The sequence below is a fragment of the Oryx dammah genome, unplaced genomic scaffold, assembly GCF_014754425.2.
Source record: "Oryx dammah isolate SB20612 unplaced genomic scaffold, SCBI_Odam_1.1 HiC_scaffold_14, whole genome shotgun sequence".
NCBI lineage: Eukaryota > Metazoa > Chordata > Mammalia > Artiodactyla > Bovidae > Oryx > Oryx dammah.
The window spans coordinates 20,214,754-20,230,108 of NW_024070198.1; the positions used below are offsets into that span (position 1 = coordinate 20,214,754).

Below are 15,355 nucleotides of genomic sequence, written 5' to 3' on the forward strand. Positions count from 1 at the left end.
TAGGTCAAAATTCTCTTATTAGGCACCTACTCTTCACAGTGTTGTTTTATAATTTTTTCCTTGTTAATTGAAGGTGGAAATTTCTTTTTTACTTTTCCTTCTTTCATTTTGCTTTTGGTTGGTTTCAAGAGTTGGAAGTGAATTCAGAATGCCCTTTCCCCGACAATCTTCAATTGGAATTTTCCGGTTTTGAGGAAGAAACATTCTTGAATATTCTTGCCTCTAAATGCAACCCTTCTGGGGTTTCTTCGAATTTTTGGATCTAGTGGGGCCTCCAGGGTTGGATCTTCACTACTCTCTATAAACAGGCTGTTCCTCCCAACCAGACAAACTTCCCTCAGAACCCTGCCCCTCAACACACTGCTCCAGTCACATCTCACTTGTCCATAACAGTTTTGTGTAATCTGCACAGTGTTGTGCACAGGTCAGTTATTTCTCCCGTTGCCTTGACTAGGACGCCTTCCCCCTTTGCTCCTTCCTCGGGGCCCTCAGGTGCAGCCCCTTGAATCTGAATGCCGCCTGTTTTCTTTCAGAGCAGTGCTTCTTGGGAAATGGCACCACCTGTTGCCCAAGTTGAAAACATGGGAGCCAGTCTAAATTCTTCCTTCTCACTCACCTCCTGCGCTTACTCACCCTCGAAGCCCTCTCAGTTCTCTTTCCTGCCGACCCTCGCCACGCTTCCTGCTTCTCACACTGCCACGGGGGTTCTGCATTCCTGCATCCCTGCCTGGACCAGCCTTGCTGCCTGGAGCTCTCCCTCGCCAGCCGCCCACTTCACACCGGAGCACGTGTGCTCCTCCTTCCATGCAGCCACGTCGCTCTCCGGCTCGCCCCTTAGGTCTACCTTCAGACCCCTTATTGGTTTTCCATTCTCCTCGGTTAATTCCAAACATCTGTTCCGGAAACAAGGCCCTCCAGGACCTGGCTATCACTGTCTGTCCCACCTCTCTTCCCCAACACTCTTTCCTGCTGGCTTTGCCAAATAAACAGCAGTCTTTCAAAAGACTGCATTTTTCCCTACCAATTTTTAAAAATTATGCTAAAATCCACCAACATAAAAGAGTGTTTAAACAACTCTTCTCCCTCCGTTTGGAAAGTAACTGACTCCTGTTTATGTTTCAAAACCAAGTGCAGGCATCATTTTCTATGAAACTTTCCTATCACGTACCCCTGGTCTGATTTCCGTTGTTCCTTTCTTCTGTTTCCTTAGAAAGCTCTGCATACTTCTCTACAAACATAGCACGATGCTGTCATTTTTGGTTTGACTTCTACGATTAAAACATACGGCCCTTAAGACCAAGGACAATATCTTGTTTCTGCATTCCCAGTCCTTAGCCTATACCCTTGGTATGTAACAGGGATTAAACAAATATGAAGAGCAATGACAAAAAATGACCTATCCTCTCTGTATTTACATTTTGTTGACAACAGGACAGAAAATGACTAACTGAAATTCCAGAAACCCAGGCTCTTCCACATGCCCCCAATAACCCTGCTTGTCCCCACAAACTCTGCTTGTCCTCACTAACTCTGCTTGTTCCCAGTAACTCTGTTTGTCCCCACTAACCCTGCTCCCAACAGGGCAATCGTTGGTTAGTGACATGTTGATTCAGATTGCCCTCCAGCCGATGGAAAGCATACATGGCATGAACTCTGAATCCAGCCTGTGTACCGGTGTTGCTTAATTTGTCAATAGGCTGTACCTGTGTAATCCTTACTGGTAGTAAAGAGGTTCTCTTTGAGTTTGAAAAAACTAATGTAACGTATGTTTACTGATATGACATCATATTAGGTATGAGGGTATCAGGATATTAGGTTAACTGGACAATAGGAGCCTGACTCTAAGTGATCTGGTCATGTGGGATGAAGGGACTAATATACATTAGACTTTGAGCAGCCTGTTAACTGGACCAGTAACAGTCTATGGGTCCAAATGTAGTAGAGGACAACTGTATTTCATCGATTCTAAAGTGCCCTTGATTTCACATTTTAATGTCTCTGAAACTGAAAAGTATCTTAAAACACATGGCATCTAAGATTCAGAGAAATGCAATATTATAATAAGTGTAAGAGAAATCCATCATGTCACTATTATACCAGAGAAATACAAAAACCATTATTAATTGATTTAACAGTAACTGAGCCTGAAATATCACACATTAAAACAGGAAACAGTTGGAGGGAAAGCAATGAATTGCTAAAAACTTGAATTTGCATTGACTGTAGAAGAATTTTCAATGACTTTGTAATAAAAACCATCATTTATGAGCCCTTCCTAATTGCCAGGGAAAATACATACATTACCATTAATCCTTACCCTCCTCACCTGGAAAGTAGGTGTTGTTAGTTCTGTTTTTTAGATAAAGATCAGATGAAGTCTGGACCTGCTCAAGGTCAAACAGCTAGAAAATGTAAGATATGTTCAGATTTCAAATCCTATTACCTTAATTTCATCCTATGTTCCCTCTTGAATCAAGAACTGACCCTAAAGATAAAATAATTGTTACCTAAGACCAAAAAAAATTGTTTTGGACTTCACTGATGGTCCAGTTATTAAGAGTCCACCTGTCAATGCAGGGGACATGAGTTTGATCCCTGGTCCCGGAAGATCCCACATGCCTTGGAGCAACTAAGCCTGTGAGCCACAACTACCGAACTCATGCTCTAGAACCCAAGTGCTGTAACTGAAGCCCACATGCCTAAAGCCCGTGCTCCATAACAGGAGAAGTCACAACAATGAAAAGTCCAGGCACTGCAACAAAACAGTATCAGCGCAACTCGAGAAAGCCTGTATACAGTAATGAAGACCTAGAGCAGTCAAAAATAAAAAATAAAAATTAAAAAGAAATTTTTTTCATTTGAGTGATTGCATCATCATTGAGGAAACATACTCATTATGTGTTTGAAACTAGTGGAGAAGATAAATAAGAAAGAGAGTCTTGAGCAAACTTCTTGGGTTTGGTTTATAAGGTCCCTGAGAATGGAAATTCATAAGGTTATTTCATCCTGAATAACCATAAATATGAACTTAAGTTCAGCTTCACTGAAAGTTCAGAGCTAGTTAGAACTGACTACCCAATATATGATAACTTTTTGTGCCAATTATATAAAAGCCTTTGAGACTTATAATTTGCCATCACTAAGGCTAAAGGCATTTTATCCTAAACCTTTCCTGCTGTGATTTTAAATTGGTAGAAATACCAGTAAAACAGCACCCTATACATGAACTTGAATCCATCTCTTCTGTCTCTTCTTCCTACAACATCGGTCTCAATCTAGCTTGAGTTTATCAAGCTCCCTTGAGAACTCTAACTGGATTGTTGACTCCCCATAAGTGGCCCCGTGGCCTCCACTTCTGGTTGTGCCTGATACTAGGATGTTCCCTTTCCCCTTACTAGCCTGTTCTGATTCTATACTTATGTCCTAGCTTGCCTCGACCCAGAATATTGCCTTGAACCTGAGTTTTGACTGTTGCATGCCCTGAGGTAGGTTACAGAAGACATTTATGCACCATAAAGAAGTGAAAGTGAAAGCGTTAGTCACCCAGTCATTTCCAACTCTTTGCAGCCTCCATGGAATTCTCCAGGCAAGAATACTGGAGTGCGTTGCCATTTCCTTCTCCTCGGATCTTCCCAACCCAGGGATCAAACCAGGGTCTGTATATTGCAGGGAGATTCTTTACCACCTGCACCATGAGGACCACCAGCACCATAAAGTACTAACTAGTCATCATGTCTTTATTTTATCAGGAAAATTTATGCTAATTATTGATGTTTTTGTGCTTATATATATATTCTTTTTTTTTAAAAAAGACAGCTTTATGGGAATTCCCTGGTGGACCAGTGGTTGGGACTTGACACTTTCACTGATATGGCCCTGGGGTTTGATCCCTAGTTGGGGAAGTAGGGACTGCAAGGAGATCCAACCAGTCCATCGTAAAGGAGATCAGTCCTGGGTGTTCATTGGAAGGACGGACGTTGAAGCTGAAACTCCAATACTTTGGCCACCTGATGCATGCAAAGAGCTGACTCATTTGAAAAGACCCTGATGCTGGGAAAGATCGAAGGCGAGAGAAAGGGGCAACAGAGGATGAGATGGTTGGATGGCATCACCGACTCAATGGACACAAGTCTGAGTGAACTCTGGGAGTTGGTGATAGACAGGGAGGCCTGGCGTGCTGCAGTCCATGGGGTTGCAAAGAGTTGGACATGACTGAGCAACTGAACTGAACTGAGGGGAACTAAGATCCCACAAGCTGAGCAGCACAGTCAAAAACAAAAAGCAGCAACATCCTCCTCAGCTTTATTGAGATAAATTTACACACTGTAAAATTCACCCATTTAAGTATACAGTTCAGTGGCTTTTAGAAATTACAGAGTTTTTGCAACCATCACTGCAATCTAACTTCAGAATATTTTCATCAGCTTCCAAGGAAACTCCATGCCCATTTGCAGTCATTTTTCAGCCCGAAGCAACCACTTTCTGCTTTCTGTCTCTGTGGATTTGCCTATTCCGGACAATTCACATAAGTGGAATCATACAGTATGTAGTCTTTTGTGTCTGGCTGCTTTCAAAGTTCATCCATGCCATAGTTGTTTACTTCATTCATTTTTTATGGCCCGAAAATATTCCTTTGTATGGATATAACACCTTTTGTTTGTCCATTCATCAGCTGATGGGCATTTGGGTTGTTTCCACTTCTCAATTATTATGAATAATTCTATGAACATTCTTGTGCAAGTTTTGGCATTTATATATATTTTCATTTCTCTTGGATAGATACTTAGCTGAAAGTACTAGTTCATATGGTAGCATTATGCTTAATATTTTGAGGAACTGCCAAATAATTTTCCAATATGGCTGCACCATTTTACATTCACATCAGAAATATATGAAGATTCCAACTTCTCCATGTTCTTGAAAATCCTTATCTTTTTAATTTCACCTTGCTAGTAGGTGTGAAATGGTATGTCAATCTGGTTTTGATTTGCATTTCTCTGGTGACTAATGATATCAAGAATCTTTTTGGGTGTTTATTGGCCATTAGTATAACTTCTTTGGAGAAGTGTTTATTCAAATCTTTTGCTCCTTTTAAAATTGGGTAGTCTTTTTATTGCTGACTTATATGAGGTCTTTATGACCTAACTTTGTTAACATATGATGGGCCAACCATGCCCACAACCCAAAACTACCTGCTGTTCTCTTAGGTGGAACCCCTTTAAGATCTTACTCTCTCCTAGGTTAACATCTCACCTGTGGTAAACAGCCACACATCCTTTGACCTTAGGAATTCTGAGAAGCGTATGCCATTCCCAGTTAGCTGCAGCCATTGCCTCTCAGATTTCCCCAGTATATCTCAGACCTCAGTTCTTTCAGTTTGGTTCAGTTCAGTCGCTTAGTCATGTTTGACTCTTTCCCTGTCCATCATGAACTCCTGGAGCTCACTCAAACTCATGTCCATTGAGTGACTGATGCCATCCAATCTTCTCATCCTCTGTTGTGCCCTTCTCCTCCTGCCCTCAATCTTTCCCAGCATCAGGGTCTTTTCCAATGAGTCAGTTCTTCACATCAGGTGGCCAAAGTATTGGAGTTTCAGTCCTTCCAATGAATATTCAGGTCTGATTTTCTTTAGGATTGACTGGTTGGATCTCCTTGCAGTCCAAGGAACTCTCAAGAGTCTTCTCCAACACCACAGTTCAAAAGCATCAATTCTTTGGCACTCAGCTTTTTTTATGGTCCAACTTTATATCTATAAATGACTACTGGAAAAACCATAGCTTTGACCAGACAGGCCTTTGTCAGTAAAGTTATGTCTCTGCTCTTTAATATGCTCTCTAGCATATTAAAGGTTGGTCACAGCTTTTCTTCTGAGGAGCAAGTGTCTTTTAGTTTCATGGCTGCAGTCACCATCTCCAGTGATTTTGGAGCCCAAGAAAATAAAGTCTGTCCTGTTTCCATTGTCTCCCCATCTATTTGCCATGAAGTGGTGGGATGGATGCCATGATCTTCATTTTTCGAATGTTGAGCTTTAAGCCAGCTTTTTCACTCTCCTCTTTCACTTTCATCAAGAGGCTCTTTAGTTCCTCTTCACTTTCTGCCATAAGGGTGGTGTCATCCGCATTTCTGAGGTTATAGATGTTTCTCCCAGTAGTCTTGATTCCAACTTGTGCATCGTCCAAGCCCGGCATTTCACATGATGTACTCTGCATATAAGTTAAACAAGCAGGGTGACAACATACAGCCTTGCCATACTCTTTTCCCAATTTTGAACCAGTTAGTTGTTTTATGTTAACAGTTAGCTGTTGCTTCCTGACCTGCCTAGAGATTTCTCAGGAGGCAGGTAGGTGGTCTGGTATTCCCATCTCTTGAAGAATTTTCCACAGTTTGTTGTGATCCACACAGTCAAAGGCTTTAGTGTAGTCAATAAAGCAGAAGTAGATACTTTTCTGGAATCCTCTTGCTTTTTCTATGATCCAGTGGATGTTGGCAATTTGATCTCTGGTTCCTCTGCCTTTTCTAAATCCAGCTTGACTATGGAAGCTCTTGGTTCATGTACTGTTGAAGCCTAGCTTGGACAATTTTGAGCAATACTTTGCTAGCATGTGCTGCTGCTGCTGCTGCGTTGCTTCAGTCATGTCCGACTCTGTGCGACCCCAGAGATGGCAGCCCACCAGGCTCCCCCATCCCTGGGATTCTCCAGGCAAGAACACTGGAGTGGGTTGCTAGCGTGTGAGATGAGTGCAATTGTGTGGTAGTTTGAACATTCTTTGGCCTTTCTTTGGGATTGGAATGAAAACTGACCTTTTCTAGTTCTGTGGCCACTGCTGAGTTTTCCAAATTTGCTGGCATTCATATTCAAGTGCAGCACTTTAACAGCATCATCGTTTAGGATTTGAAATAGCTCAGCTGGAATTCGGTTAGACTATGAGTCCTTCTTTTTTAAGGATGAATAATACTCTATTGTATGTATAGAATCACACTTTGTTTATCTACTCTTCTGCCAATGGACATTTGGGTAGTTTCCACCGTTTTTGGCTATTGTGAATAATGCTACTAGGGACATGGATGTGCAAATATCTGTTAGAGAATTCAAAAGAATCAATTCTTTTGAGTATATGCCCAGAAACTCAGCTCTACTTTTAAAGCTTCTTTCCCTCCCAGTGTCCTGGAGCCTGGGCTGCCTCATGACATTTGAACCATCCTTCTGTGGCAGTGGCTGCTCACAGCACTCCTCTGGGCCCCCACTGGGCAGTTGTTCTAGCTATTCTCTTCCACGTCACTATTCTCTTGGCAATAACAGTCTTTTCTTGCAATTTACCCTCTTGCTCTCCAAACCCCAGTCCTGCCCCTCATTTTCTGAAGAAGATGCAGCTATGAATGTCTGAATCCTACCTATGCACATGGTTTGACTTTTATCCAAGGTGGCTTCTTGGGCCTCCATGTAAAGCAATGGCTGCAAATAGATGAGGTGGGCAGGGAGAGATTTGTGATGGGGTTTACCATTTCATCTGTTTCAGTTCAGTTCAGTTCAGTTGCTCAGTCATGTCCGACTCTTTGTGACCCCATGAATTGCAGCACGCCAGGCCAGCTTTTTTTTTCAAGGAATTTATTGATTTAAACAAATGTCCATCAAGCTTTTAGTGAGTAGTGTTTCTGTCCTGCAGTACAGGTAGAGTCTTTACCAACTGAGCTATGAGGGAAGCCCATGTTTCTGTCCTAGGCAGAATTTAAAATGAAAAGAGACTATTGGGGTGGGAGAAGTAGTGAGAAGAAAAAGCTATTATTTTTATTTAAATTGTTAAAAGAGAAAAGCTCTTCTTTTATCTGGGGATAAGGCATAGCTTGAAGGGTGGTGGCATATTGACGAGTCCGGTAACAATGGGTTTGGTATCTATGTCCTTTGTCTCCCCCAGGGATTTCAGGACAAAATTTTGCAGAATGGTGGTAAAGAACAGGAACAGCTCCATGTGGGCCAGGCCCTCTCCAACACAGGCCCGTTTCCCTGAAAGGAAGAGACAGTTCCATTAGCTTGTTCCAAATTAAATATTACAATAGCTCATATTCAAATACTACATACTCCTGACAGCCACTGAAAACACTGTTCAGAAAAGGGCCAGCTCAGAAACCGCTAGATGACGATCAACTGGTTCAGTTCAGTTCGGTTCAGTTGCTCAGTCGTGTCTGACTCTTTGAGACCCCATGGACTGCAGCACGGCAGGCCTCCCTGTGCATCACCAACTGCCAGAGTCTACACAAACCCATGTCCATTGAGTCGATGATGCCATCCAACCATCTCATCCTCGGTCGTCCCCTTCTCCTGCCTTCAATCTTCCCAGCATCAGGGTCTTTTCGAATGAGTAAACACTCCACATCAGGTAGCCAAAGTACTGGAGTTTCAGCTTCAGCATCAGTCGATCCAAAGAAATCCCAGGGCTGATCTCCTTCAGAATGGACTGGTTGGATCTCCTTGCAGTCCAAGGGACTCTCAAGAGTCTTCTCCAACACCACAGTTCAAAAGCATCAATTCTTCGGTGCTCAGCTTTCTTCACAGTCCAACTCTCACATCCATACATGATATAGCCTTGACTAGACGAACCTTTGTTGACAAAGTAATGTCTCTGCTTTTTAATATGCTGTCTAGGTTGGTCATAACTTTCCTTCCAAGGAGTAAGAGTCTTTTAATTTCTTGGATGCAATCACTTTCTGCAGTGATTTTGGAGCCCCCCAAAATAAAGTCAGCCACTGTTTCCATTGTTTCCCCATCTATTTGCCATGAAGTGATGGGACCAGATGCCATGATCCTAGTTTTCTGAATGTTGAGCTTTAAACCAGCTTTTTCACTCTCCTCTTTCACTTTCATCAAGAGGGTTTTTAGTTCCTCTTCACTTTTCGCCATAAGGGTGGTGTCACCTGCATATCTGAGGTTATTGATATTTCTCCCAGCAATCTTGATTCCAGCTTGTGCTTCTTCCAGCCCAGCGTTTCTCATGATGTACTCTGCATATATGTTAAATAAGCAGGGTGACAGTATACAGCCTTGATGTACTCCTTTTCCTTTTTGGAACCAGTCTGTTGTTCCATGTCCAGTTCTAACTGTTGCTTCCTGACCTGTATACAGGTTTCTCAAGAGGCAGGTTAGGTGGTCTGGTATTCCCATCTCCTTCAGAATTTTCCAGTTTATTGTGATCACACAGTCAAAGGCTTTGGCATAGTCAATAAAGCAGAAATAGATGTTTTTCTGCAATTCTCTTGCTTTCTTGATGACCCAGCAGATATTGGCAATTTGATCTCTGGTTCCTGTGCCTTTTCTAAAACCAGCTTGAACATCTGGAAGTTCACGGTTATGTATTGCTGAAGCCTGGCTTGGAGAATTTTGAGCATTACTTTACTAGTGTGTAAGATGAGTGCAATTGTACGGTAGTTTGAGCATTCTTTGGCATTGCCTTTCTTTGGGATTAGAATGCAAACTGACCTTTCCCAGTCCAGTTGCCACTGCTGAGTTTTCCAAATTTGCTGATCAACAGGTACAGTTCCTCTAAAAAACCAAAATTTCTCTAAAGAGATTTATGCCCCTAATTCAATAGTTCTCCTGGGGATTTATCTGTAGGAACTAGAGATTCACCAATGAGGATGTCACTTGCATTATTATTTATGACACTGATGAGTCAGATGAAAACTAGACATACACCTATATTAGATTAATTAAACAAGTCATTGTGCAACTATCACGTAATGCCACCTAAACAAGTTTGTATGGAAGATTATTTAATACCACAGGCTGTCTTTTAAAAACATATTAACTGTTATTTTTGAAAATACTAATCAAATAATTGACTAGGATAACAAAGAAAAATAAATATGTGCTGAGTGATCTTAAGTTGTCTTTATGACCTTATGAGAAATAGCAACTGGGAGCCAACCAGCTCTTGCAAAGAGGCAAGGGTATGTGGGGCTCTGGATTTCAGAAGGGAAGGAAGAGAACGAAATGACCAAAGTCCCTCTGATGGCCTCTGGCTCTAAGAATCAGAAAATTATACAATAATGTTTAATCATTTTAAAAGAAGAAAGAAACCTGAACATTCTGTTTTAGAAAAGTTGTATGTTACAAAAGGGAGATCAATAGGTAAGAGTCTACAAAAGCAGGTGCTTTTGTTATTTGATAATGTGTGATATCTGAATTGAATTGATTTGCCTTGATTTCTTTAAAAACTGGCATTGTACTTAGTCACCAGATAACAAGATAGTCCTTGAAAGACTTATCTGATCCGATTGGTATATAGACTTAAATGGCTCCATCTTGATTTAGTGGGTTATAGCAGATTGATTTGATTAACTTTGCGATCATTAGTGGATTACATACATTCAGTAAAGCTAAAAGTTGTTCAAAAGGTTCATGTGTATGGTTTGGATGGTGTATATCTATATTTACCAATGGAAAAAGCCACAAAGTATTTTGTTTTCCTGAAGTTGCCATTTTTATCCAAAAAATGGCCTGGGTCAAACTTCTCTGGGTTAGGAAACTCCTTGCAGTCGTACAAGATGGAAGACAGTAATGGCAATACAGTAGTACCCTGGAACCAAGAAAGAGAGAGTAGAATGGCATGTTATCATACTTATCTTTGGTTCATAAAAAGCCTAACACTTTTAATTACAGTGGATTAAACAGGACCGAGCACTCTTAAAGCTTGTGTGAGAGCTTTCTCACTGTCTTGTGTGAGAGTTTTTTCACACCCACTATCATACAATACCTTTTATCGAATAATAAGGTGGTTCTCTGGGGGAAGAGCAACTGTTACAGTGAATGTGCAATAAACAATTGTTCAAAAACTAAGATTTGCAGCTCATATTGTTCAGACATGTGCTTTACTGGAACCGCCACCTCAAACTGGAAGAGTTCACTTTTCACAATTTTTTTCTTTCTGAATTTAGGTGTGAATGTAAGAAAATAAGATATAGTACCTTGTAATCTACAAAATCTATTGGCTCAAAGCCCACCTCCTCACTTCTAAAATGGTGTGCATATGTGTATGTTTGTCACTTAGTCATGTCCAGCTCTTTGTGACCCCATGAACTGAACTGTAGCTAGCCTGGTTCCTCTGTCCATGGAATTTTTCAGGCAAGAATACTGGAGGGGGTTGCCATTCCTTTCTCCAGGGGATCTTCCCAACCCAGGGATCAAACCTGGGTCTCCTGCATTGCAGGAGCCACCATACGCTTTCCTCTTTGCCCCATTAGAACCTGTGAGGTTTAAATGACAAAATGATAATGACCATTGATACAGGATGCTTCACATTTACCTGACACTGTGTTTAATTGTTTATTAATGTCATTTAATCCTCACTTCAACTATATTCACTAGGATCTTGTTTTTTTGGCTCATTGTATGAATGCAGAAATTGAGATTCAGAGAGAAGAAACAATTTACTTGTGGTTATTAGCAAGTGGCATGATTAGAATTTGACCCAACTTCTATCTGATCATAAAGCACTCCTATTTAAGTGAAAGCCTCCTCTTTCCATTTTTACTTCATTTTTTATTTCCTGGAACATTATTTCACAATTTTTGGAGTAGGTAATACATGTACATGGTATTAAAAAAAAGCAAATTGAAAATAAGTTTCTTTTTCCTATACTCAAGTTCCTTGGTTTCCTTCTTAATGTAATCACTGCTCTCATAAATTTCTTCCTATTTTATTACGTGTGGGGCTTCGCTGGTGGTTCAGAGGATAAACAATCTGCCTGCAGTGCAGGAAACCAGGTTCAACCCTTGGGTCTGGAAGATCCCCTGGTGAAGGAAATGGCAACCCACTCCAGTATTTTGCCTAGAAAATTCTGTGGACAGAGGAGCCTGGTGGAGTCACAAAGAGTCGGACATGACTGAGCAACTAACAGAGCAGAAACTCTTTAATATTATCAAAAGCACTTTCTGTATAAATGAGATTACCATGTGGTTTTTCTTTAAATTCTATTTCTATGTTGAATTTTATTAAACCAAATTTTCTGGTGTTAGACCTTCCTGTGTTCCTGATTACCTTCACTTGCTGGTGGTATAGCATTTTTATGTGATACTAGACTTATGAGTTAATAGACTTTTGCACTGGGATTTGACAGTAAGGTTGGGGGCTGTTTCAGTTTTGCAGTAGTCTGGTCAGGTTTGACACCTTTTCTTCCTTTCTACACTCTCAAATGTAAAACCCAAACCCTTAATCACTACAGAAGGCTGACTACATCCTCAATGCGCATGTGAATGTTTTGATCATTGTTAACTATTATGGGCAGCAATGTCCCAAATGTCCTGATACATGAGATCTTGGGAGGAGAGAATTTGGGTTAAAGAAAGTTGACACTTGATTACTTTAGAGCTGCAGATACACTGTCCATCTCTTCCCCCTTTTTAAAATCTATCATGGAAAATCAGATTTCTGTTCCCTCAAGATTCATACTAATGCCAGTCACTTCTCCCTTAATATATCCTATAATACTTGAGGGTTTGAGGAGCCTTGGAAGCCCTGGATTAGCTTCCCCATTCCAGGAAGGCAGAGGCAGAACCACAGAGGTGACACAATGGCCTGAGAGTACACTGCATAGCAGTGACGGATTTTAAACCCAGGCCACGTAACTCAGGCCTCGTGTTCTTCCCATGTCTCTCAACTACCTCTCTTCCTGAAACAGCTACGATGCCTCTAACAGGCCCCATCTACCATGGGGTGGAGTGGTACCATGTTGCACCTTCTATCTCAGCCAGCTTTCCCAGCCACCTCTAACCTTGGGGATGACATATTGTCTGAATTTCGTGTCCCGGACCACAGTATGGGGTAAGTTAGAAGGAATGAGGGTGATGTATCTCTGTATCTCATGCAACACAGCCTCTGTATAGGGCAGCTTCATCTTGTCCTTCATGCAGGGACTTCGGGTGCGTCCAATCACACGGTCAATTTCTTCATGAACTTTGGCTGCAGAGACACGAATCATGAATCCTACTTAAGAGATGTGTTCCCTGGATACTTGGAAATGCTTACAATATGTAAAGAAAGTGGCCTGGAAAAGGCTCCCAAGGTCAAAGACATGTTGCTAAACAACCCACAGCTCTGTTCTTCATATAATTTCTATTTTTTTCTTTTTTTTTTAATTTTAGTATAAAATCTTTATTCTCAGAATATTCTTTTTAATTAATTAATTTATTTTAATTGGAGGCAAATTACTTTATAATATTGTAGTGGTTTTTGCCATACAGTGACATGAATCAGCCATGGGTGTACATGTGTTCCCCATCCCAAACCCCCCTCCCACCTCCCTCCCAATCCCATCCCTCAGGGTCATCCTAGTGTACCAGCCCTGAGTACCCTGTTTCATGCATCAAACCTGGACTGGTGATCTGTTTCACATATGGTAATATATATATTTCAATGCTATTCTCTCAAATCATCCAACCCTCGCCTTCTCCCACAGAGTCCAAAAGACTGTTCTGTACATCTGTGTCTCTTTTGCTATCTCGCATATAGGGTCATCGTACCATCTTTCTAAACTCCATATATATGCATTAATATACTGTATTGGTGTTTTTCTTTCTGACTTACTTCACTCTGTATAATAGACTCCTGTTTCATCCACCTCATTAGAACTGATTCAAATACATTCTTTTTAATAGCTGAGTAATATTCCATTGTGTATGTGTACCACAGCTTTCTTATCTATTCGTCTGCTGATAGACATCTAGGTTGCTTCCATGTCCTGGCTATTGTAAATAGTGCTGCGATGAACACTGGGGTACACGTGTCTCTTTCAATTCTGGTTTCCTCAGTGTGTATGCCCAGCATTGGGTTGCTGGGTCATATGGCAGTTCTATTTCCAGTTTTTTAAGGAATCTCCACACTGTTCTCCATAGTGGCTATACAAGTTTGCATTCCTACCAACAGTGTAAGAGGTTTCCCTTTTCTCTGCATCCTCTAAGCATTTATTGTTTGTAGACTTTTTGATAGCAGCCGTAGAACTTCTATTTTTTATATTGCTGCAAAGACCAGAGATTTCGCTTCAGGAAACATAAAAGCTGCATTAAGTATGCAGCCTCCTGCCTGAACTAGTTTGTCCTCCTGTACAGGTGAGGATATGACCTCTGTGCAGGGATTAAGGTTTATCCCAGATTCCTGGCAAAGCAGCTGCAGAGGGGAAATGTTCAGTCCTAACTCTAGTGGGAGCATCTCCTCTATCAGTATCATCCAGCCTCCTAACATTTTGTGGGAACAGCAAACATCATTTTGTTGAACAAAATAAACACTGGGTTTCTAAGACCTGTGCTCTGAGAACATGATTGAGAAAATCTAGTAAAGCTAGTATAATTTCATTTTTGAATTTTAAATTATATTGGAGCTAAAAATCCCCTTTGGGGAGACTGATCCATTTTCAAGATGAAAAAACAAAGGCCTGTGAAGTGAAATAACTTGTTTGAGATCACACAGTCAGGTATTGGTGGCTGAGAATGAGAATCCAAAATGGGAACCCATGCATCCCTCATCTAAATTGGGCTGACTCTTCAACATTTTATCATATATAGAAGAGCTGGGATTCAGAAGCTCCTTTGCTTTTAAACTTAAAAAGTCTTTGATTCGTAATGGTCTCTCTTCCTTATCAGCATCATTTGATATCATTTTGATCTGTAAAACCAAACCACATGGGTGGCCCTATGCATGATACTTGCCAAGACTGTCCAGAGAAAGATAAATTGTCACAGACAGTAGTACCTTCCCACCTTCATGAGTGCCAGGAGCTCCTATTTTATCCTAAGTAAATACTCAAGATATTTGCTGTACCTTGAACCTCAGGGTATTTCATTAGGAGCAGGAACCCATAACTCAGGGTGGCAGTGGTTGTCTCTACTCCTGCTGAAAACAGATTTGATCCACAGGTTGCCAAGTTTTCCAAGTGAAATTCAGACTCTGGGTTTTGTTTTTCCTGTAGATGGCAGAGTTAAAAAGAAGGCAACGGTTTATCAGAGCTCCATGATCACACCCCATCACTAGTAATAAGCTTCATTTTCTGCATGGTACGGTAGTAGATTTTTAAAAATCAGTCATGGAATTGAAACTTCTGGTTCAAATCCCAGGTTAGTCAATGATCAGATATATGCCCTTGACAAGTTACCTTACCTCTTTACTCAACTTCATCATTTGTAAAACTGGGATATAGAACAGAATATACCTCATAGGGTTATTGTAAAGATGAAAAGAGATACTGAATGGAAGGCCTTAAAACAATTCTTCTTATATACAAACACTCAGTTAATGAATCTTCTTTTATTATATTTAATGAAAAAGACTAGATGATAAATTCAATGTGAGCACAGTGTAGAGAAATCACTG

The 15,355-nt window shown here is 40.9% G+C and overlaps 1 protein-coding gene across 1 annotated transcript in view; it reads right to left on the reverse strand.

The window, feature by feature from the left end:
- Nucleotides 1-7,764: 7,764 nt before the first annotated feature.
- LOC120873527 (cytochrome P450 2C23-like) overlaps nt 7,765-15,355 on the reverse strand; it is a 29,779-nt gene continuing 22,188 nt past the window's right edge. Inside the window, exons 6-9 of the mRNA XM_040254210.1 lie at nt 14,807-14,948; nt 12,765-12,952; nt 10,430-10,571; nt 7,765-8,002 (exon numbers count right to left, since the gene is read on the reverse strand). Of these exons, the coding sequence (XP_040110144.1) occupies nt 7,821-8,002; nt 10,430-10,571; nt 12,765-12,952; nt 14,807-14,948 (654 nt within the window). The 3' untranslated portion in view covers nt 7,765-7,820. The remainder of the gene's footprint in view (nt 8,003-10,429; nt 10,572-12,764; nt 12,953-14,806; nt 14,949-15,355) is intronic.